We start from the raw sequence: 25,516 nt of genomic DNA on the forward strand, positions 1-25,516 counted from the left end.
GGAAAAGGAAATTAAGCAACACATGAAAAGCATTCCTCCTTTGCAATTGACAGTAATCAGTAAGTGTCGAAAAAAAGTGATTGCAGAAATGAAAAAAAAATCTTATGAATATGTGGCAGGAGAATCAGCAAAAACATAGACTGCATATTATGGCCTAATGCTACTTTGGGAAAATGCTAGGAATTTGAGAACTTAAATGCTAAGCTGGTGAATACAAGTGGTACTGATGAAAATTCTGTTATAGGCCAAAAGGTGTAGCTGAAACTAGCCTTTTTTGATAGAGAGATGCCCCACTAGAAAGTCCATCAGGAGAAAGGGTGTTTTGTTTTAAGCTTTGAAGGACTGATTCACTCTTAAATTTGGTTTAATGTACCCAGGGAAGGGCAAAGCTTAAACTCCTCTTTGTCAAATGATCTTAAAAACACTGGTTTAGGACCTAACCACTTTGTGAGTAAAAAAACCAAAAAACAAAACTTCAGAATTTACAATTGGGAGGAAGAAAAGAAGTTGGTTGTTCTCATTTTATAAATACTGGTAATAGGTGACCTCTGTGCATTTCACCTTGTTCATATTAAAATTTCAAATGCAACTTACATTTCTACTAGCCACATATGGTAATTGTCAGAGCAAGGAGTTTTATTTTTTATACTTAAGAATAAATGCATATGTATATAGTATCTTGAGCAAGTGCTAGTCATGGCATAATCAAAATATAACATTTGTTTTTACCTACTATACCTTTTAAAATGTACTTAGGATCCCTGGATGATAATATGGAAATGTCCTATGATGTAGTCTCTTTTGTTTTGTTTTCTCATTTGTAGGTAGGTCCTATATGGCTTTAACATAAAATCTCAATTCAGAATTTAAAATTCAGAAATTAAAATGCCTAATGTAACATTAGCCAACACTTCATCTTTGTTCAAAGATTTTTCCTCTTCCAAGCTAGAGCCTGTGATGCATTCAATTCCCCCAAGTGGGGGTGAGCTGGAAAGATCCCAACTAGTGATAGCATTGATTTATCAGGGTTTGTACTGCAGACTAACTGCTTTCATGCACCATCTCATTTAATCTGCATGACAACCTGCAGGGAAGGTACCATTAATATCCGCATTTTATCCATGAGGAATGGAACCTGGGAGAGATTAAGCCATGTGTTCCAAGTCCTCCAACGTGTAAGTGTTGGAGCTGGGTTTGGATCCCAGACAGTGAAGACTCAAAGTCCCAAGGTTTAACTGTTACATTCACTATCCTCTGCAAGAAGGCCTGGGCAGCAGAGCTGGAAAGAGAACTTGGGTTGTGATTGAGATGCTGTTAGAGTAGAGAACGGAGGACAGTGTTGGAGGGGGGTGTGATTTATAGGGTGACATGCAGCAGGACACAGAAGGAAGAATTAGGTCAGAAGTTGGGGATTTGAGAGCAAGATGGATTTGGGTGGAAGGTCCAGGGCAGAGTACACAATGCTTCTGTGAATCTGGAGGGTGTGCCTCTGAGTGCTCCTCAGTGGAAGAGTTTAAAGAAGCAGCAGAACACTTCACATGCCAGAGAACCATGGGCCTGCGGACCAGAATTGCAGAATTTAATGCTCTTTCTTAGATGGGTACTGGTAATGGTTATGTACCTATTGGGCCCTTAATACCAGCAAAACCAGTTGTAAGCTATATTCAGCATGACTCGTCATCAGAAGGAAAATGATTCATTTATTTTGCAGTAAGTTCTTGGACATCAGCCATATTCTTGGCACTGCTGGGCCCTGGAAATGCAGTGATTGAAATAAAGTGACTTGCCTTTATGGAGGTGAAATTCAGTTGGTTTGGGGTTCCAGCTTTGATGCTGTCTCCCCAGAGAGGCTTTTCCTTGTCACTCACTCTGACTGGGAAGTATCCTCCCTTCAACCCCATATTTTTTTTTTAACATCTCCTGTGTTATTTTCATTATAGTGCCAATCTTAATCTCTTATTGTTTTATTTATCTGAGTATTCTTTGGCCCCTCCCCCATCTTCCCCCTCCACTGCCCTTCAGCCCCAAAGCTGGAATGTGAGTTCCATGGGAGCCAGGTCATTGTCAGACTCCTGTCCTGAGGCAGAGTAAGGACTCAGCCAACTTTGTGAATGACTGGATGAATGGACAAAATATATTGCACATATAGAGAAAATAAGAAAGATTACTCCTGTGAGAAAGCCTTATGGATTTTTCCCCATTGTGAGACCAAAACTTCTAGGATTAATGTCTGGCGCCTTAGATTTTCCAAGCAGAAAATCGCACATCCAAACAGGGACCACTGCTGTTCGGGAAAGAGCCACTTCCTCTGGTCATACTCCGGACTTGGCAGCGGCTCCGTCTTCTGCTCAGGTCTGGAGGGATTGGTCCCTGAGGTGATGCTCTTGAGTTGCAGGTATCCGACTTCTTTCTTTGGTATTTAACTGTTATCTTCCAGGACTTTCTATCCCTATTCAGGCTCAAGTTTGAAATATGGGTCATTGTGAGTTCTGATCTTAACCAGGACTTTCTTACTACTCTCAAAATGTTTAGATAAATAAATGGATGGCAAATGCAAAATGAATTCACAAGTTTGCATGTGGATAATCGAAGCCAGAATTGGCTGGTGAAGAAAATATTGCTGAGGAGAGCCAGGACTTTAGGGAGTCTGACTAGGCAAAAGGGAAAGTGTCAAGAGAGAGCAAGACCATAGACAGGTTCTTCGAAGACATGTTTCAGATAATATCACCTTTACTCTTAGAACATGGAGTGCAAACGCAATACTATGGCAGAAAGATCTGAGCTGAAGGACACTAGATTCTCACCCTAGAGCCAGGGCTTGGATGTGCCCAGAGTTAGAGCCAATACAACCTATTCTAGATGACAACCCACAATGATCTGTAAGTCCAGAATCTGACCACAGCATGGAGAGGCCAAATATCCCACACTTTTTCTGCTAGTGGTTGTTTAATTATGTAGAGTACATTAGAATAGATATTTACAAAGTCATGCATCAAAACACTGCCACTAATTATGGCGATCATTTCAGTTTGTATGTATTATTAAACCCTATTTGGTGATTCTTTGGATCTTTCCACATAGTTTCAGTGTTCCTCAAAGTATAGTGCTGTCACGGTAGTAGGACATTTTCCTTGGTGAAAATGACTTCACTTCAGAGTGCAGAGGAGGAAGTTGCAAGGTTATCTTTAGGTTTAGACTAGATTAATGGGAGCGATCTATTCCAGAAGGAATAGTACACTGGGGAGATATCAAATAACAGTCTACCACAAAGACGTTTCCATATTTTCCTCTGGAGCTCAAAGAGGGCTTCTGTGCATGTAGGAGGTGACATGACATTGGAGTGGGTGAGAACATTCAAAGAAAACTAGTTCAATGGGTTGTAAAGAAAACCAACACAAAACAACTCACAGATAGAAATCTTAGGAGCTTTGGTTTTCAAAAGCCAGGATGACAAAATAGAAACAAACAAGCAACAAAAATAAGATAGGTTAATCTCAGAAGTGGAGGAAAGCATCAATATCCTGTTATGACAGGCCCCAACCAACAAACAGTATGATAATTCTCAATAATATCAAGCAAATAAGAACTGAGAAGTGTCCATAGGATTCTGAGATTTTAGTCAGCAAGAGCTGTTTTAACACAGTGTTAAAGGTAGAAGGCAAATTACAGTGCATTGAAGGGATCAAGTAGAGAAAGTCAGATTTTTATGTTAATGTATGTAATTGCATTCACTAGAATTATACGTATATTTGCTATCTGTCTATAGTTTTTAAAGCTGTAGTAATTAATTGGAAACAGAGTCCTATGCATAATTTTATCCAGGATTTTCCTTGAATTTCCAAGTAAATTAAATCTGAACCATTTGAATTTTCTTCTGTTTTCAGGGCATATTAAAGAGGATGGTTGCACATTTTAATGGATGTAGCCTCATGACAAAGTTATTTTTGTAAAAATGGAAATAACCTAATTCATTGTGAATAACTCTTAACAACTTCAAAGTTAAGCAAAAGAATATTTCAGGGGTGCCTGGGTGGCTCAGTGGATTAAGAATCTGCCTTCTGCTCATGTCATGATCTCAGGGTCCTGGGGTCGAGCCCCATATAGGGCTCTTTGCTCAGCAGGGAGCCTGCTCCCCCCCACCCCTGCCCTCTGCCTGCCTATCTGCCTACTTGTGATCTCTATTTGTCAAATAAATAAATAAAATCTTAAAAAAAATTTCAACTTACCGAAGGTACTTTTTGAAAAAACATCTTCATTGAGGTATAGTAAGTGCAGTAACTACCCACATTTAAAGTGTACAGTTTGATATTTTTAAGATGTGTATATACCCATGAAATCATCACCCTAATGAGCATATCCTTCACTCCTAAGAATTTCCTGTTGCAATCTTTTTTAACATTTAACATTTTAACATCTCCCATCTTTGTCCCCAGGAGACCACTGATCTGCTTTTTGACACTGTAGGGTCAGTTTGCATTTTCTAGAATTTCATATAAATGTGTGATTCGTTTTATATATATATATATATATATTTTTTTTTTTTTTTTTTACTCAGTATAGCTATTTCAGGATTCAACTTTGCTATGTATATCGATAGTTCATTTCTTCTTATTGCTGAATAGAATTTTGTTGATATACCACAGTATCTACTTGCTGATAGACATTTGATTTATTTCTAGTTTTTGGCTATTGGAAGTAAAACTGGTAAGAATATTTGTGTACCAGTATGGATATATGCTTCACAAAAGCATTCTTTTTTTTATGATTTATCTATTTATTTGAGAGAGAGAGTATGTGAGCAAGTGGGGGGAGGGGCAGAGAGAGAGAAACTCAAGTAAACTCCCTGCTATTTGGAGAGCCTGACTTGGGGCTCAGTCCCATGACCCATGAGATCATGACCTGAGCCAAAATCACGAGTCATATGCTCAACTAACTGGGCCACCCAGATGCTCCCCAAATATTCTTAAAATATAAAACTATATATAAATATAAAAATATTAAGAGTCTTTAAGTTATAAAGACACAGAGCAGAGAGGCCCAGTTAAAATATCTCTTAGCGGGGTGCCTGGGTGGCTCAGTAGGTTAAAGCCTCTGCCTTCGGCTCAGGTCATGATCCCAGGGTCCTGGGATCGAGCCCCACATCAGGCTCTCTGCAGAGAGTATGTGGGTATGTGCTTCCTCCTCCTCTCTCTCTCTCTACCTGCCTCTCTGCCTACTTGTGATCTCTGTCTGTCAAATAAATAAATAAAATCTTTAAAAAATTTAAAAAAAATCTCTTAGTTGTTAGAACAAAATCCAATTTTCTTTGGTATTTTGTTGCAAGGTTATTATATGCATAGTAGCATAATCTGTTTTTTTTAGTTCCACATTTTCCTCCTTTCTGCTATCCATAGACATGGTTCCCTCTATCTATTGTAAGACCTTTCTGTGTCTGTGAAGCTGCCTCCTATTACTGATGCTTCTGTGTTTTACTCTGTTCTCCATCACTTTTTCAGAGTCTAGCTCCATTTGCTGAAGAGTTCTTGTCTGGCTGATGTATAGCCTTATTACTCAGGCCTGACTTCTGTGCCCTTGGAAGTCTGGAAACCAATAGGTAACCTGCTGACTGTTTAGATCACCATTAGTGGTTTCTTTGGCACCTTTAACTGACCCTTCACTGTACCTGCTTATGCTGCTAGTTAGGCTCTTGCTGTCTGATGACTGGCCCCTAAGTGTACCTTCCTACTTATCACCTAGAGTCCCCATCAGACTCAAGTCAAGAATCTTCTCTCTGTGCCAGTTGAGCCAATCCAGTGTGTGGACTGATCTGCTTACTTATTTTCGGAGACCTGACTACTCTCAACTCTTGAAGAACTCCAGCATGCAGAAGTGCCTCTGTTTTCAACAGGCGTGGCTCCAAAGGATTGTTCATAAGTTCACCTGTTCCTTCAAGAAAATGACCCCAGATGGGTTACTGCTGTTGCCATCTGCTGGTGGCAGACAGAGTTGGCACAGGGTGGGTCTGTTGCCTAGCGTGGTCATATTTAGGGAAGGTCTCAAATTAAAATCTTACACAGAAGAATGTCTACCTATGCTGTATTTGCAATTGGTTCTCTTTTATCTCTTTCAGCCACATTGGCCTTCTTCCTGTTTGTCCAATATACTCACCTCATTTCCCAGTTCATGTCCTCCTTAGGACCTTTACATTTGTTGTCCCTTCTTAGAACACACTTCAACAAATGTATCTGGTGCTCCTACCAGATTTTTGGCTTAGAGCTTCCAAAACCCTTGGAATTTCCTAAGGGTTTGAATGTCTTTGTTATGTTAATGTTGGTATCTTTGTAGGTTGATGAGGTGGCTTTTGGAATTCACCTAAAGATGGGGGCAGATCTGACCTTGCTGTGGACCCAATCACATGATTAGGGAGTAGGAACTTTTAGTCCTATCTTCTGGCCTCCACCTCCTGAAAGGGGAAAAGAGCTGGAGATTGAGGTCAGTTCTCAAAGACCAAAAATTTAGTCAGTTAGGTCTGTGTAACAAAGTCTCTGTAAAAACCCCAAGGGATGGAGTTCAGAGAGCCTCCCTGGTAGTGAACAGAAAGATTTTGGGGGAATGGTGCATTCTAAGAGGGCATGGAAGCCTCACATCCTTTGTCAGTATCTTGCCCTATGCATCACTTCCATTTGGTTGTTCCTGAGTTATATGCTTTTGTAATAAACTGTAATAATCTAGTAAGTAAAAACACGAGTTATGTGTACCTCTCTTGCAAATTAATCAAACCAAAGGAGGTGGTTGTAGGAACCTCTGATTTATAGCCAGTCAGTTGGAAATACAGATAACAACCCGGGCTTGTTACTAGCATCTTAAGTGGGGCTACAGGATGGTCTTGTAGGACCAAACCCTTAACCTGTGGAATCTGATGCTATCTCCGGGTAGATAGTGGCAGAATTGAGTTGAATTCTCATATTTTCCAATGTCCAGGAATTGCTTGGTGGTGTGGAAATCCTCTTTAACCCTGTGCTGAAATGGAGTCCATGACTGTCCCTCAACCCCTTTCTGCCCTTTCTTTCCTGAAGCGATCATGATTCTGAATTTGGTGTTCATCATTCCTGTACGTGTGTGATTGTATGTGCATTTTGCCACTACTATCTGGGTATGTGTGTACCTGTGTGTGAGTGTCCATTTATAACATATGGAATTAGTCTGCTTATTTTTGAGTATCATATAATAAGGGTTAATTTAAATCTTACTTGTTCCCTCAACATTATGTTTTTCAGATTATCCATATTGATTTATAGAGGATAAGAATCTAGGGGTAAGATTGCTATGTAGTATTCCTCTCTTATAACTATTTTATAGTTTCTTTCTCCACTATCTTATTAAAAGGCATTTGATTTTCCCTTTTCATTCTTCTTTTTTTTTTTTTAAAGATTTTATTTCTTAGGGAGAGAGAGCATGAGCGGGGGGCGGGGCAAGAGGCAAAGGGAGAGGGAGAAGCAGGCTCCCTGCTGAGCAGGGAGCCCAAAGCAAGACTAGATCCCAGGACCCCAGGATTATGACCTGAGCCAAAGGCACTGAGCCACTCAGGCACCCCTCTTCTTTCCCTCTCAAAAAACTATACTGGGGCACCTGGGTGGCTCAGTTGGTTAAGTAACTGCCTTTGGCTCGGGTCATGATCCTGGAGTCCCGGGATCGAGTCCCAGGCTCCCTGCTCGGCAGGGAGGCTGCTTCTCCCACTGACCTCTCTCCTCTCATGCTCTCTTTCTCTCTCTCAAATAAATAAATAAATAAAATCTTTAAAAAACAAAAACAAAAAGAATAATGTAGCAAACATTCTTGTGCCATTTTTTTCTCAGCATCCCAGGTAGTTCCTCTAGGGTTATTGGGAGTTGGAGCTTTTGGGTCAAAGACTGAAAACATTCTGTTGTGATTAAGAGCAAAGCTCTGGAATCGAGCTCCCTGGGTTTGAATCCTCACTCTGCTACTTCCTGGTTTTCCCGAGAAGCCATGAGCAGCAGCTGCGTACAGCCCTTGTGAACACACACACACCTTACCCAACCCCTGGCATCACGCGTTCATCTTGGCTTAGGTCCCTTTGGCTCCAGTTGATCCTGCTGGCTTCACACGCGATGACTGCTTTGCATTTCTGTACCATTTCTGATCCATGAAGAGGTTTATTTTCAAGCCTGGAGATATTTTTTAGTTTTCCCTTTTAATATTTTATTTATCACTCCTATGTGTTTGGAGCTGAGGGAGTACATCAAAGCATGAACTTATTGTGTCACCTTAACCAGAACTTGATAATACCTCTCCAGCCTTTTAAAATAAGCACACATCTTAGTATCATCTAATCAAAGATTTTTGGAGCTGGAAGGGATTTTAGAGATAATGAAGGCCAATAACCTTATTTTATAGGTGAGGGAATTGTGGTCTTGAGAAATTAAGTGATTTACCGAGGTCATATATCTAGTTAATGGTGGAGGGCAGGACCGGAACCGAAGCCTGCGGACTCCCTCAGTAGTCCTTTTGCTAGCTTCCACTATTGCAGTCTTGTCTCTAATCTGTATTTGCATGCAACATTTTATTTTTAACAGAACTCAAAAAATACAGGAGCATCTCTGCAATTAAAAAAATGACACATCACATTTTTAAACTGATAGATGTTTTCTCTCAAAAAAAATTTGAGGTAAAAGAAAGAGTACAGTATTCACTACCTTGGGCTGAATATATTTTCATTAGAAGGCACAATGCCTTTTGACTCTGTAGATTTCTGCTGCATTTGGTTTCCTTGACTTCCTGAAACTTATTAGGATGGGCCCATCAATAATGGTGCCGATACTTCTAGCCTCTTCCAACACTGGGTCTGAAAATGAACGGTGATGAATGGATATGGCCAGCGTGTACAGTGATAGCCTATATTTCTGCTGTCATGGAGAAATAGCAGGTAGTTTAATTTAGAAAAAAAATTACTGAGAAAGAGCAAATATTCCCTTTCATTAGGATTTCTGGACTTTTCTAGGATATGAATTTAGAATCCGATATGTCTGTTAAAGCCTTTGGAATTGTTTTATTCTATTTCTAGATCTCTTAGCTGTGCCTAAGCATCCGTATGCTGCTATGGAGAACTGGGGACTAAGTATTTTTGTGGAGCAAAGAATACTGCTGGATCCCAGTGTTTCATCTATTTCTTATTTACTGGATGTCACCATGGTCATTGTTCATGAGATATGTCACCAGGTAGGAGAAAAAGGATCAGGTGTAAGTATGACTGCAAACTATTGAGAATGCAGAATGATTTCAGATACTTAGATTAGGAACTACATTATTACCCTCCCAATTAAGTTTTAATTAGGTAGAGAGCACTGTGCTGTTCTTTACGGAGGGTATGTCATTTTTCTCAGCTGACGGCACAAACAAAAGCAAACACACTGGTGGTATTGAATAAGCAACTGTCATTCAGTGTAGCTGAGGAGTGAGAGGGAACCGCCACCCAGCAGCCTCTTCTGAGATCCTGTCCGGTCCTGGGTCCTTGTCAACCTTGCTTTATTTCCTTGTGATTATTGGCATGTATGTATGGTAAGTGCAGCGATGGCAGTGATTTATTGCGCTGCTGCAAGATGCAGCTGAGTTTTGTGTACGTGTCAAAATTTGCTTTTGCTGAAATCAATTTGTTATTCCCTTTTTCCCATCACATAGACACTTAGGAAGTCTTTCACTAACTCAGCCATAGACTCTTTGTTCTCTAGTGATTGATATTTTTTTGTCTTGGCATGTTTAGAAATTCATATGTAAATTAACCAACTTTGTAGTGAAGCAAAGATAAAATTAATTTCATTTTGATTTTATGCACTTTCTTACAACGAGTGGAAGGTATTACAGAGATTTCACAATGCTTATTTGAATCTTGATTCTAGTTTAAAAAAAAAAAAAAGACAAAACTGAAAATAAATGTTCATGCTAATGGAAAGCAGTACCTCTCCTGGTGGGTATGGATGGTTTTAAATTAAACCACTGGAAATCTCATTGCGATACTGTATGGCTTCTATTTGTTAGGAACCCAAAACCTTTTTAAAAAGATGGAAAAACTCAAGAAGGAATTATGTGGAAAATGCTGTTAGCAAAAGAAAGTGAAGTGCTAAATGCTAATACATGAACACTGACTTAATGATAAATTGGTTCAGGCCATGCGGCCATTTCCCTCAATGCCAGCCTCCCTCAAGGACACCTGTATGATGCTTCTGTCTGTCCTGCTGGCCAGGTCAGGCATGTGTCCCTTGCCCCAGAGATGTAAGGGGATCCATTGCACAGATAATCAGGGTTCCTCCACCATGCTAAAGAGGAGGCTTTCCAATGAAACACAGTAATTCTTGGAGGCATAAGCAGATTCCTTTTTATAGATTCCTAGAAACAGTTCACTTGTATAGTCTGTTGAAATAAGAGTACATTGATGATGTTATCTTTGTTCCTAGAACTGGATTTTATTTGTTCCATATTTTATGTCAACTTTCTTGTTATAACTTATTGGTGCTAGGCTACTTACCATGAGAAGATGGACCAGAGGCTGGGAAAAACAGAATTTCCATTCTCATGTTATTTTCTGCATTACCCTCTCTTCTCACCTATGCATTGTCATGATTTTCAAGACAGGCTCTCAGTTTAAAGGAGAAATATCCATTTTTGATTAAGAATAAAAATTATTTTAAATATCATTTATTTTGTGTCCATTAATGTTGAGTTATTGTTTATTTGTACTTCAGTTCGAGATCCTTTTGAGTAACTGATTCTTTATTATTGATACTGAAACCCTCAGTCACCAAGCTCTTTCCTGGAGCTCCTAAAGCTATACCTGACCTGATAACTGTTTTTCTTTCTCCTTCAGTTTCTTAAATATCTTGTTCCCACTTAGGCTTTTCACACTGAGTGTTGCTTACATCTGTCTGGAATCTTCTTTCCAAGGCTTTCTCCTGACTGTTTCCTCCTTATCGTTAAAGTCTAAGCTCAACGGTCAATGGCTTAGAGAGAGCATTTTTGCTTTGACAGTCAAGAGTGGCTCTTCCCCCATTCCTGTCACATTTTATTAGGATTTGAAATTGTGTTGTTCATCTGCTTATATATTATTTATTTTGTACCTTACCTCATTACTCCTGTCTCCACAATAAAGCATCAGCTGTACAAGAAGGGACATTTCCCAACTTCTCATCATCACACCCAAGGTCCTTAGGATAACTCTAAACATATAATGTTTTTGTTTTTATTTTTAATGGAAAAAAGAATTTCTTTAACTTTTTGCTGAACTAAGCAAGGATTTCAGAGTGGCGCATTGTGAATTAATTAAAACACCATTTAACAATTACAACATTATTGGGACACCTTGGTGGCTCTGTCAGTTAAGCGTCTAGCTCTTGGTTTCAGCTCAGGTCATGATCTTAGAGTCTTGAGAGCAAGCCCTGTGTCCAGAACCAGGCTGGGCATGGAGCCTGCATAAGATTTGCTGTATCTTTCTCCCTTTGCTCCTTCCCCCACTAGCTTTCTCTCTCTCTCTCTCTCTCTCTCTCTCTCTCTCTTCATTTATAAATAAATAAATAAAAATAAGACATTATTTTTCATGAAGGGATTTTAGAGATTTTTTTGATCCAGCCCCTTGTTATCATAGAGAGACTGAAAGTCCTCAGTTTCTTCAACCAGCCCATGTCTTCTTTGAGTTGTCTGTGCTGTTGGAAGGCAATGCTTCAATACCTCCTGTGATGAGAGCTCACCACTTGAGGCAGTATTCTCCCATCTTTGGCCATCTCATTCCATTAGAGGGTCTCCTATATTTTCAGCAGACATCTTCCAACCCTGATTTCCATCCGTTAGTCCTTATTTGTACCTTGTAGGGCCACATGACACAAGTCTCTTTGTCTTCTGTGTATTAGACCTCCAAATATTTGAAAATAGCTATCATTTGTTTTTTCTCTTGAGTTTTTTCTTCTCCAGGTTAAATACTCTTTTTTTATTCTTGGTCATTATATTTTTGTTCTTCCCTGAAAACAAAAACAAAAAACTCATGTCACCAAGTGATTGAACAAATGAGTAGTCTTGCCACAATACATTTTAAGATCATGAATTCCAGTATGATAGCCATAGTTTAATACATTTAATTTTAGATGAAATAATTCTGGGATAAATTTGATTTGATCTGATGCTCATTCATTTTTCAATTGCAGTGGTTTGGTGACCTTGTGACTCCAGTATGGTGGGAAGATGTGTGGCTGAAGGAAGGTTTTGCTCACTACTTTGAATTTGTTGGCACAGACTACCTCTACCCTGGCTGGAATATGGTAGGTGCACTTTTTTTTAGTTGTTTGGACTTCCTAGCAAAAGGTTGGTCTCATATTATATTATCATTATCTTATATAATCATTATATTATATTATATTATATTAGCATTATATTATATTATCATTAGAGCTTATATTTGTATCTTACCTCATTCCTCCTGTCTCCACAATAAAGCTTATATTATCATTAGAGCTTATATTGTCGTTAGAGGTGACTGAAAATACCCTCTGGAAAAATCACATGTCCAATAAAGAAAAAGTAACCAAAATTTAAATTTAACTTAAATTCCAAAAACTATTTCAAAAGAGTTCTGTTTTATTTATTAGAACTGAAAAGAGTTTGATTGGTTATAAGTTGATTTCAAAATGGTATAGCTTTTCTTATAGAAATATCTTAGATTGTAACATTTGAGAACAAAGGAAAATTCTTTAAAATGGAAAAGGTAACAGTAGTTAATAAGTAATATTTTAAGTGTGAAGAGTATTTTAGTATATATAAAAATGAGACCTTAATACTTCTTCATTGTGACTAATATTTGCTTATTTGTAAAATACATTATAGTTGTAGATATACTTTAGGATCAAATAACTTAGTAAGATGTCATTAACTTCATTAGGAATTATGCACATTATACCTGTACTCTAAGAATCTGTCTGGGGTTGCCTGGGTGGCTCAGTCATTAAACATCTGCCTTGGGCTCAGGTCATGTTCCCAGGGTCTTGGGATTGAGCTCCACACTGGGATCCCTGCTTAATGGGAACCCTGCTTCTCCCTCTCCTACTCCCGCCTTGGGTTTCCTCTCTTGGTGTCTCTCTCCCTGTCAAATATATAAATAAAACCTTTAAGAAAAAAAAGCCTCAAAAATATATCTGTCTGAACCTGAAGTCGGATTTGTTGTCCTTTAAGCAATGATGGTTCTAGAACATCCTAAAAGAAAAAGTGGAGGAAAGGCATGGTTTTTATGTGTCTTTTAATATAAGTTTTCATTTTATATATGCTTTTGTTAATCAATAAGTAACTATGTTATTATTAAATGAAACCCGGGATGTATGTTGTTTTGGAACTTGAATTTTAAATTTAATTTAAGTGATACTGTGTAAAAGTTGCCAAGTACTAACATTTGTTGGCTTCCAGAAGCTCATATTTCACCTGCGATATAGCATAAACAATAACATATATTTATTTTACATTGCTGTTTTTTGATGTTTAAATTATTAATAGTGATTATCTAATTATCTATCGTCATTATGAGTATGTTTTGAAGAGTTAAACCAAGGTGAAATATGGTCTGTAAGTCATGATATAACTACTTTATCATAAAATAAATGTGATCTTACAAATCTCACAGAGGAACCATGACAATAGTAATATCATTTGATATATTTTCATTATGTTCATGGATTTTTTGTCCTTATTTTGTAAAAGCAACATGGGTCATCTCCTCAAACAATGAGATACTTTTATTTAACCCTCTGTAACTAGGTGCGTCTGCATATATGACATGATTCTAAAAATCTTGCTGCTTTATCATGGCAGTGAAAATGCCTTTTAAGAACTTTAAAGAAAAATCACCAATACTGTATACTATTAATTATTTAATGCATTCTTGTAACAAATGTGAAATTTTAAAACAAGAATGTTTAAAGATATTGAAAATATTCCCCAAGTTCCTTCAAATATCTTTTCATTTTTACATGACTTTTAACCAACTTTGTTTAAAATTTTCATTTAATTTTCATTATGCTGTGGATTATTACTGATTTATAATTTCATTATGTCTCAATATTAAAAAAATGACCTAAATACAAGTGACATGCTACTCATATAGGTAAGCTTTTTTTTTTTTTTTTTTTTTTTTAAAGTTCATTCAGCCATCTATTGTAAAACCCCTTCTAGTCATCATTATGAAAAATACATCTTGGATTAAAAAGTAATCAACAGAATTATACATGGGCTGAAAACTGACAGCCTTTGTTGGCTCTGGCATGGCAATATATCCCAAGTCTCAATGTCTTTATACTGATTTTGTCTCTGAATAATTTTTTTGTGCTCTTTCATCATTTTTTATCAGTTAAGTTATAAATGTAGGCCTTCTGGAGAACATATTTATAAGATGTATTGGAAATGAACATAAAGTATAAATAACCCACCTGGGACTTTGTTTTTAATAGAATACAGACCATGAACTGAAAGTATAAAAACCCTGGGGTGGTAAGATATAAGATTTTTATTTCCTATAAATCCATATTTCATAATTAAGAAATGAGAATTAATGATGTTATAAGTACAGTGATATAGGAAGCTCACCTTATTATTAAACTAATAAATGGAAGAATAAAATCCATTACAGTTAATTAGGCAACAGTGAGAGGAGGTACAGGTCTTATCATGATGTCTCTTTATGTTCAGATTGTAAAGATTATAAACACTTTTTAATCTCTGATTGCTTTTGCTTTTTGGTAGCTATATTTAGAATACCTCATTGTACTAAATTCAAAAAACCTATGAGAAAAAATTATAAACAAATTGCTCCTCTCTATATCATTAATATCTTCTTTGCAAACAAAATTTTTAGAGTAAGTTAGCCCCATAGATAAGAGGATTATTAAGTAACTTTCAGGCTCTGCCAGCACTATTTTTCATAATGGCATCAGCAGGAGTGGAAGAAATACTAGAAAGAACTGCTGCGTCAGCAGTAACTCATACCGTTGTGATATGTGCAAAAGCTTACCTAGGAGTGCCGGGCTGGGGCTTCGCTAGAGCTTAGCCTAAAATAGAAAAATCAGAAGTCAGACTCGTGTCAGGAGTAAAGGAATTCCAGAAGCTGACCCCTTTTGTCTCTAATCTCAAAAACAGTGCTTTTATCATTTTTACATACCCAGTCTCGAGCCCTAAAGTACAATTTCAATTTGCTATGGTGATTGTTACGACAAAGTACCTTCAATGGAATAGCAATAAAGAAGCCCTGAATTACATAATCTTGTCAAGGAAGTCCTTGTTCTGATTTAGGCCAGTATATTTGCTTAGTCTGCTTAATTAGTTAGTAAAGTCTTAGATTGTGTGTGTGTGTGTGTGTGTGTGTGTGTGTGTGTTTAGAGCCAGTTGCTGATACAGAAGTAATCAGTTTTTATATTAGAAACACTCCATGGAATAAAAGCTGTTAAGATGGTTTAGTTCCCAACAAACTAATCAAGTTTACCATTTTATAGATATGGGCCTTTACAGGTGCTATGACGGAAGGTCCGAGGAATGTACTGGAAAGAAGAAATTCAGATTCCAGGAAGGTGTTTCACTGCTCTGACTGTTTCTTATCATTTGAAAAATGGGGGCAATTGTCCTGACTTATCACGCTCGCAGGATTTTTGTGAAGATAAAATAACTTGCAAGGTCTTTGAAATGTATGAGCCACTATACAAATGTGAGTCGGCATCACGTACCTGGAAAATAAATGCTCCATTAGAAAGGGGCATTGATTTTATGTATAGATGCCCTAACACTTCCAAGCCCAGTCATCTGTTTTGACACCCTAGATTTATAACAATTATGTAGAGATTACAAAATAATTTTTATAATCCTTGTACCTGGACTCAGTCTCACCAAATCAATTCTTATCTATACTGGCAATGTGGATTCTTCTGTAGGAACATAAGCCTTGTATAATATTTCATTCATCAAACAGAAGTGTCAAGATTATCAGAAGCAGCTTCTTCAGCTCAGGGCTAAGGATGCATTTCAGGAGCATGTGGTCCTTTTGCTTGACGCTATTTCATCAGAGTTGGCTGTTAGTGACAATGTTATTGGATGGATCAAGTTACAGTATGATAGTGATGGCAGTTGTATTAAGTCTCACTATGTTCTCCGGAATGGGAGGGAAAAAAGGGAAGACTCACTCAACATAGTTACTATTCTTCAATAATTCTTGACCATTTTAATGTGAAATAAACTATGATAAAGGACTTTTAGTACAAGAAAAGGATACATGGTAAAATGCTACTTTGAACTCCTTATTTTATAGGCCTAGTGCTGATGCAGGCCAAATCAGATCTCCTCTGTAGATAGCATACGTTTTCATTATAGTTTGTATCTATATTGTAGGCATGTCCTTTAGTTTCCTGAATACAGCATTATAAAGACGTGCTGCTATAATGAGAATTATTAAACATGAGTGTATGTTCCTTTGTTAAATGAATTGGGATTCTCTGGAGCTGCACACGGCAATAACTTTGTATGCTGATAAAGTCTGCAGACTGGGAATTCTCCCTAAATTTTTATGAGGACACATACCTGGGCATAAAGATAATTACTAACGGAGAATCATGCAACTAAATTTCATTATGCTAAATACTTAAGATAATCTTAAATTGTATTGCCCTAAACCTTGAGAAGTGTTCTCAATTGTCTCTGTCCTGGATGGGGCTGAAATAGTAAAAATGAATTCTGCCATTAGACTTAGTATCATTTTAATGTGCTCCAACAAAAATTGCCTGCCTAAGTTAACAGGCATTGTGATAAAATTATCTTTCCTTTTTAAATTATTTTATTTTTACTCAAAAAGAAGTTGAGAAAATCATTGATGAACTGAAAAGGAGTTGATTGAGTTCAATGTTTCTTCCAGTTTAAATGTAAAGATAAACTGTTTCAGCATTCCAGATAATAATATACACTCTACCAGAGTTGGGCGGAACGGAAAGGTAGAAAGAAAACATCTTGGTTTTGGTTAATATTTTACTGGTTCAGGTCTTTGTTTCTCAATTCCATACTTGACTTAATGTCTGTAGGGAAAAATTCTTTTGCGTTCTTTTTAAAATTAGTTAATAGATGTTTCAATAATAGTTGGTATATTGATGTTATTGTCTGTACTTCATCACTATCAAAGTATATTTGCCCAGTAGGTCTATGGGGTCACAGATAGATCACTTGGAAATTAAATATGTATTTTAGAATCTTACTTAACAAATACTGAATACCAAATGAATGTTTGTATATATAATTCATGATTTTTCATATAGTTGTATTTGTCTATTATGATCAAAATCCACATTATAATATTCTTTCTGCTCCTGAGAAGCCAGTAAATTAGATGACCCCATTGTTTTCAACTGGTCAATGATATTTTTTTTTTCAAATGACTAACACACATTGGATGTGAAAAATTTAAAGGATTCTTATGACTAGTTCCATGGGGCTATGGTCTTTTTGATCCTCTTCAGTAGCTTAGTGGTGACATTGACATTAAAAGGCTAGAAGGAGGAAGGAGGGTGTACTTGGGTCTCTTGGGGGACCACAGCCTTCAAAATGGCCCTCATCTCCTGCTTTCCCTTTGTTCTTCCCTCCTCCCCTTTTCTGCAAGCCAGTTCTCTGATGAAGACATAGATTTTTTTTATTTAAAGAATAGAAAATAGTTTTGGTTTTTTTTTTCCCTCATTGGAGTGGAACTGGTGAGCTGTAGCTCTCTTTTCTGGGAGGAAGAGTTGCTTTTTCCTTAACATTTGTGATTAGAGCAGTTTGGGGCATTGGTGGACAGTAGGTTTATAACAAAGAAACAAAGTGCACAGAGGAAGTAAGAGCTGTAGTGAGGAAAGTAGCCGATGCCCCTGAAGGAAAGAATCTCGTCCGCCGTATCTGAAATCTGAGTAAACATTGAAGGAGTTCCCAGTGCACTGAGGGTTAGACCAAAGAGCGTACAAATTGGGCTCATCCAAAAAGCACATCAGTGTTAGGAAGCAGGCCAGAGACATGGGTTCTAACCATCGCTGGTTGAAGAGACACAAAGAATCTCTAGCAGAAATAGCAGTGAAAAAGGAACTAGGCCAGTTATACTAACATGTGACAATACTTCTCACTAAGGCTACTATAATAAAAAAGTTATGTTTACATTTTCTCTCATTTCAGGGCTAATTCTGTGCTTTTTACAAAACATGTTAATGATGGGCCAGTAGCCCTGTTAAGGGCATCTCTTCACAAAAGGGATGAAAAAGGCTGAGCAGTCATTTATTAATTGTGAAACTACATTAACAATTTTAGAAGTTTTATGTCACAAATGCATTTTTGAGGATGAAACTACAACTGAAGACAGTGCATTCATACTTTTATTTACACTTGTCATTCTTATTTATAAGAATCAAAACGTTGGCTTCACAATTGTTTGAGAAGTGCAAGCTTTTGAAGAGCTTGTTATCAATGTGTGATAAGTTTCAGAAAATGTAACTCTGCTTCATTTACTGTTTCTAATAGAAGACCAATTTTTATTAAGTACAATCTTTAGGGAGGAAAGAAAAAATAATCATAATTCCTTAGTTTTCAAATATTTTCATTTATCCTTTTGTATGTTCAGGTGTGTATCTGGGAGGTTTTCTTAGTCACATTACCTCGCATTTTCTCCTATGTGAATTTTTAAAATTTAAGACAAAGCTGCAAATGGAAATCTGTATGTTCTTAAAGAATGAATTTTCTTTAAAGCAATCATTTTCTTCAGAAAGACACTAAGTGTTTCAGGTTTTGTATATTTTAAACTTAGAGATAAAAGATAAATGAGCATTCCCTTTGGAATAAAGTATTTCTTCTGAAGACCATGTTCAGGTTTGCATGGTGTCAAGGTGTTTCTACATTTCCATAGGAATTTCAAAAGCAACTGATCAATTGACAAGATTAGAAACTTTCTAAGAAGAAAATCCTTCTGAACCTGGAGCTCAACAATAATGCAAGACCATCCTTTTTCATATCTAGAAATATTGCAAGGAAAATCAACCCATTCATTCCCTTTTCAAGTAAGAGCAGTTTGTAAGCAGAATACCTTCCACTTACTAAAACTTGTCAGACAGTGCTTTGTAAACCAAAAAAATTGATAATGTCAAAAATTTATACCAAAATGATGAAATGTTCTGTTAGACATCCTTGTTCACGAACACATTATTTATGATAGCAGATTATGCCATTGTTAATCTGTATCTCTTACCACTGCTAGTAAAAATGTTTGTCTCCCTATAATATAGTATTGTTCAACGTTTGATATCATTCAGCTTTTTCCCAGATATGCTAAAAAATTTTTTGTTTTGCAACGTACAACCAAAACTGAAGGTGGAGGACTAAGAGGACAACCAAAAGCTGATTTATTAATTTCCTAATTATTAATCATCCTTAACCAGGCAGCTATATGTTTTCAAAGACATTAGAACACAACTCATTTTTAAGCAAGGAGTGACTGTTTCCGTCCATAACACTTTATGGGACTTTTTTCTCCCCCTTTTCATCAAGGTTACTTTCACTGTTGAAATGTTACCAGACAAGAATGTGAGTAATGAAAGTAGTGAGTTCAAGTGATGTGAATTAAAAAAAAAAAAAAATGTAAAAGGCTATCCTGTGAAGATAAAGCCAAACAAAAACAAAAACAAAAACCCACAAAGGGTAATTAAATAGTTTGAGGTTGTTGAAAATTTTGCCTCAGTTATACCTATAATACTTATTTTTGTTTTCTTAAGATTTTATTTATTTATTTGAGAGAGAGCACAAGCTAGGGAGTGGCATAAAGAGAGGGAGAGGCAGACTCCTGCGAATCAAGGAACCTAACGTGGGGCTTGATCCAGGACGCTGAAATCATGACCTGAGCCAAAGGCAGATGCTTAACCGACTGTGCCACCCAGGTGTCCCTACCATTAACACTTGTGATGGCGAAGACTTAGGTTGCATTTACTGTGTAGCATCAAACATCATTAAACATCACTGTGAAATAGGGTAAGACATTCTGCTAGGTGTCTTGAGAGTACACCTGTTACCATCTTTCCTAACAGTCTGAAGAGTGTTGTAATGGCTAAACCACCACACAGTTCACCACTCAGGCAGTTCTCCTCAACTGCATTTCCAAAAAGATGGTTTGCGGTAGAACATGTTTTGGCACTGAGCTCAATAACCTCTGTGAATCTGCGTTCGCAAATGTAGGAAAGCCCCTTTATATGAAACTGGTTGTATCTTTGGGTTTTCACCTCACCCTCGGATTGATGAAATCGAATTCTTTATAATGATCGGTGTGCTGTCTTTTGTCATGTTTCTGTCATATTTGTCTTACAAAATTAAAATATGTGGGAATGCTTCCTTTACCTACTTCAGATACACCTGTGCCCAGTTAATTCCTTTAATCATTTTTTTCTCCTCTCCAGATATAGTCCAGCGATGCTTTTCTTGAGTGCTGTTAACAATGTACCAGCTCAATGGTTTTATGTAAACTACTTTGATGGATTGCTGCTATTTTTTTGCCATTACATTCAGTAATACAATTAATTTATTCTCTTTATTAATTAAGTAAAAGAATTATCAAGCACTTAAAATGAGGCCTTTGTTTTGCTAATTTCTGTGGAATAAACCTCATGGTATTATAAGCTTGGAACTGCTCTGTATTAGTTCCTTGTGTATACTGTATTCTGTCTTTGGTGTAGTGGTTTCCATTAGTAGGTATGGATAGGTTCAGGATACATCCTCTGTTAGAAGTAGCCTCTGTCCGAAGTAGCTTTGTTTATAGAATAGCTCAAAAACACAGTCTGTCACCTCCATCAGACTGCTCATATTCGTAGATACATTGGGAAAATAAAATTTAGCACAGTTAGTCTCAGAAGATTAGTCAAACAATGGAACAGTAGAACATTTAGCCACCAATGATCATGTTTATATCACATGGCTCAAACATGTTGTCTACTAATACATCAAATTTATCTGGTTACAGTAGCCATTTCTTTTCCTGTAGATTTTGAGCATCTTTCTGCTTCGTTAATTTCTGCTTTTGATTCCTGTTCTTTCTGTAAACTTCCCAGATTTGCTTGGAAGATAAGTACTTTATGCAGAAGACTTGTCTTCTCTTGATTGTAGTGGTAGGGGTGGTATATGGTAGGATATTTTTATTCAAATATTCTTTATTTCCCAACTTGTCTGATTAAAGATAAGGTTAGGTCAGTTGGTCCTTCAGAGCAGATTTGGCATGAATTACATTCTCTTCTTAACTACCCATATGACTGGTCCGATTTGAAGAATCTTAAACATACTACACTATTGAAGATGACTAATTAAAAATGAAAGCTCTTTAAATAAAGCTTTTGCCTTGGTTTTGAGGCCATAAAGAGCTTTTCTTGGAATTTTTGGCTTCTTTTGAGAGCTCATAAGCCATATCCCTTCCCAGGCCTGAAAATAATTTGGCTTCTCACCACAAAATAATATTTTTCCAAAATGCTAAGCATTTTGTTGGCATTTTGGGGCCTTTAATTGACAAAATATTTCCAGAGATCAATCTATATTGACTAATTTTTCACTATTTAACAAACATTTATTGGATACCGATTTTATTTTTTTTTTTGCTAGTTTCTCTGCCAGAGATGGGGAACACACTGATAAGTGTGAAAATCAAATCCTCACAGATCTCTTTTACCAGTTTAATAATTTTCATCAGAGTAATGTCACTTTACAGTTTCCTAGAACGAAGTTCAATTCCTTTTTTCTACCTATTCCATGGACTAAATTTTTGACCCTCGATGCTTCTTAATAGTGTGATCTTGTTTCTTCATCTTCAAAATATGTATAAAATATTCATGCTGTTTTTTATCATAGGATAGTTTCAAGAATCAAAAAAAAATGGTTTTATGATCATTGTCACCAATATTATTGTTACTCTTATGTAATTAAGTGTAATAGTATTACCTTTAAGGTTCAAAAATTATCTTCCGGTGGAGAATATTCTGAATCACATATTAAAGATTAGTAATTACCAGAGGGGAGGTGAGTAAGGGCGGGGTTGGGAGAAACAGGTGATGGGAATTAGGGAGTGCACCTGTGAGATGAGCAGGAAGTGATGTTTGGAAGTGTTCAATTACTAGGTTGTATCCCTGAAGCTAAAATAACAACTGTATGTTAACTGGAATTAACATAAAACTCTTAAGAAGGAAAAAAAAAATAAACTGTGTAGAATCAGAAACAAAACAAAACAAAAACAAAGCCAGCCACAAGGAAGCCTGCGAGTAGACGCAGGCATACCTGTGTGCTAGTATGTTTGCAGTGAGTGATTTGCTTCACATCTGCATTATAGCTTTTGTGGAACTTAGCCACACAATCTCAATGGCTGAAGAAAGTGGCTGCACGACACTCTACCAGATCAACATTTGCTATGATCAAGCAAAGATGATAAATCTGATTTTCCTGACTGTAACTAGACTCAAGAACAGAATTCCCATCTAAGTTCATCTCAATCCTTACTGAGTGTATTAAACAGACTCTTGATTTTGACAGCATCTCAGTGCTAGGTCGGCCCTGCTAGCTGAACTAGCAGGGGGTATGGGTCATGCCCATAACTGATCTCTCTGGTTATACCAGAAGCAGCGTTTGATGTCCATTAGGTCTTAGTTGAGTTTGAGAATGGTTTCCAATGGAGTACTTACAACCGTTGCCCTATTATTTCTCCTAATTATTTCTCCTAATTCTGGTGCAGTGGCTAAGAGCATGGACTCTAGAACCCAGCTGGCCAGGTTCAGTCCCCAGTTCTTAGGCAAACTTGAGCAAGCCAGTGAACTTCCTGTAAAATGAGGATCACAATAGTATCACTCATTATTAATAATAGTGCCATAAAAATTAGTAAGAAAAAAGAAAGTGCCTTTACAAGACACTATTGAGTACACTTATTCTATTTCTGAATGATTCTAGAATGCTAATATTTTAATATTTTTGCACTTTATAAATGAATTGCTAGTCCAGATTTTGCATTCTGAATGTTGAAAATTTTCTCTGTTAATATTACAATCAACATATAAATATTCTGGTAGCTTACTTTGAGAGCTGGGAATAAATATGGAACTTCCTTCTGAATGGTTAACTTTTTGGGCCAGAAGTACCATATATGTTTTGGAGTTTTGGGTTTAAATTTTCAAATTTGAAAAAAAAATAGTACTTTTTGTTTTTATTGAAAATACAGACTTCTGTAATCTGGCAACAAATGTAAAGTATATATATATTTTTTTACTTTATTTATTTATTTTACAGAGCAGGAGGAGGGGCAGAGGGAGAGGGAGAGAGAATCTCAAGCAGATGGTGCTGAACGTGGAGCCTGATGTGAGACTCAGTCTTATCGCCCTCAGATCATGACCTGAGCTGAAACCAAGAGTTGAATGCTTAACTGACTGAGCCCCCTAGGAGCCCCAACAAATGTAAAGTTTTATTAGTCTAGGTTATTTGATGAATTGACCAGGTATAGCACTAAATATTGATATTAAAGTATAAAAAATGTTCTAATAAATTTCATTCATCAAGTTACTAAGAATTTTAATACAGATTAAGGTCATTTGAATTATTTTTGATTTCACAAATTAAAATAACATAAAATGAATTAGCCACTTGGTATCTATGTTAATAACTTCAGGGAGTTGATTAGCTTATCCTTGGAATTCTTCCAGACCGAATGGTATAAGAAAGTTTCTTTAAGAATTTAAACAGAAATTGATTTTGTTTAAGATGGCTTGTCAGAATGCATTTAAAAATATTCTGAATTATATTTTATCAGTTAAATACTGTAGTGCCTTCATTGCTTATTACTAATGTGTCTGCAAAATATTAGTGAGTCCTTGTGATGGATGTGAGGAACAAGTGTGTGGTCATCAAAGAAGATTGGCAAATTTGATTTCATTGAAATGCCTTATCAGCCTGTCAAAAAAATTAAGCATAGAAATAGAGAAAAAGATTCTCACTGCCAGAGTCAAGATAGGATTATTGAAAAAGATGAAGAAGCTATTTTCTGTCAGAAGCTTAAAGTCTCTGGAAAAGATCCTGAAGTGACATGTGGAAGAGCGGGAATTAGTTCTGTTAACCAGCAAAGGACAGGAAGTATATCTCCCTTATTAAACAATATGCTTCACCAGGTTAGAGACTTTCTTTTACCCTCATTTCTCAGCATTTAACCTGAGGTATAGCATCTATGAGGTGTTAAATAATAAAATTCCAGTCAAAAGTTAACAAAAAATTATGAAATGAAGGTCAATAGATCACTTACGAAAGATGATAACAGTTTTTGTACCTATAGTAGGGACTCATTCATTGACTTAAAAAGGAGATTGATATTTCAAATATATGCAGTCGCATTGGGTAAATGTTTGAAGGAAAAATGAGGGAAAGGTGTCAAGAAACCCTAAAAAGTAAAGGGAAGCTAAATGATATGAGCATTTTAAGAGGGTTATATGAAAGCTTATGGCATATGGTTATTATTCACAGTGATGTTTTGGGCTGCTAGAATCAGAATGAGCTATGTAATTAGACAACCTGTTCTTAATTATTACTGTGATTGGCATTATTTGAAGCACATTCATGATTGTTCCATAAGACCCAGGATTATCATAATTAATGAAAACATGAGTGACTAATTGATGATAACGTCTGCCCTATGAATACAATACTACTATACTTTTCAGGTTCTTGAGTAAGTCTGTAGAAGGTTCATGATTTAGATGTATATAATGAAGTACTTTTTGTTTTCCATCTTAGTATTTCCTCTTAGCTGTGCCACATTTTAGATAGTATGAGACGTGACATATTTAACTTGTGTGTTACAAACAAAACAAGACGGCTGAAGGATATCGTCATGGGAGAGACAATTTAACCCACTTTCTCTGTGTTAGTCACGTTTGAGAATATAGCCGTTCATAGAAAACTGTACAGGGGGTTATTTGGGGTTACGAGAGGCTTACAAAGTCATCTGAGGTAGGCTTATAGAAATCTAATTGCTTTTTTAGTTTATGCATTGAATAAGGCATCTTAGAAATTTGTGGCTTGGCAGGGGTTGAGATGTGGTTGATAGTTAAAAGAAATAAGAACATATAGAACTCATTTTAGTTACTTACTGTAAAGCTTGTGTGAAATCCCAGAATAATGGGATATCACTAGAGATCTGCCTGGATTATTGTGTTTATGTATCATTTTCTGTTAAAGGTTATGCAAACAAATATAGTAGTAAAATTTTCAGTACAGTGCTTGTTTCATTGTAGGCGTTAATGGTGATATTTTAAAAATTATTCTTCAATGGCTACTATATATGTGTGTTTACACAAGTTTGATTTTAATATAGATGGAGCACTTTAACAAACTGCCCATGAAAATGATTATTAACATCTTGGGCATGTGTATTTTAAACATGAGATTTTAAAATGCTAATTTTTAAGATACATTGCTATAGGGAAGCACCATTTATTTTCACTAGCTC

At 36.5% G+C, this 25,516-nt stretch overlaps 1 protein-coding gene across 1 annotated transcript in view; it reads left to right on the forward strand.

Annotated features, from left to right (window-relative positions):
- TRHDE (thyrotropin releasing hormone degrading enzyme) overlaps positions 1–25,516 on the forward strand; it is a 381,409-nt gene that overhangs the window by 187,533 nt on the left and 168,360 nt on the right. Inside the window, exons 4-5 of the mRNA XM_059186345.1 lie at positions 9,062–9,216; positions 12,186–12,299. Of these exons, the coding sequence (XP_059042328.1) occupies positions 9,062–9,216; positions 12,186–12,299 (269 nt within the window). The remainder of the gene's footprint in view (positions 1–9,061; positions 9,217–12,185; positions 12,300–25,516) is intronic.

This window comes from Mustela lutreola, chromosome 8, assembly GCF_030435805.1.
Source record: "Mustela lutreola isolate mMusLut2 chromosome 8, mMusLut2.pri, whole genome shotgun sequence".
NCBI lineage: Eukaryota > Metazoa > Chordata > Mammalia > Carnivora > Mustelidae > Mustela > Mustela lutreola.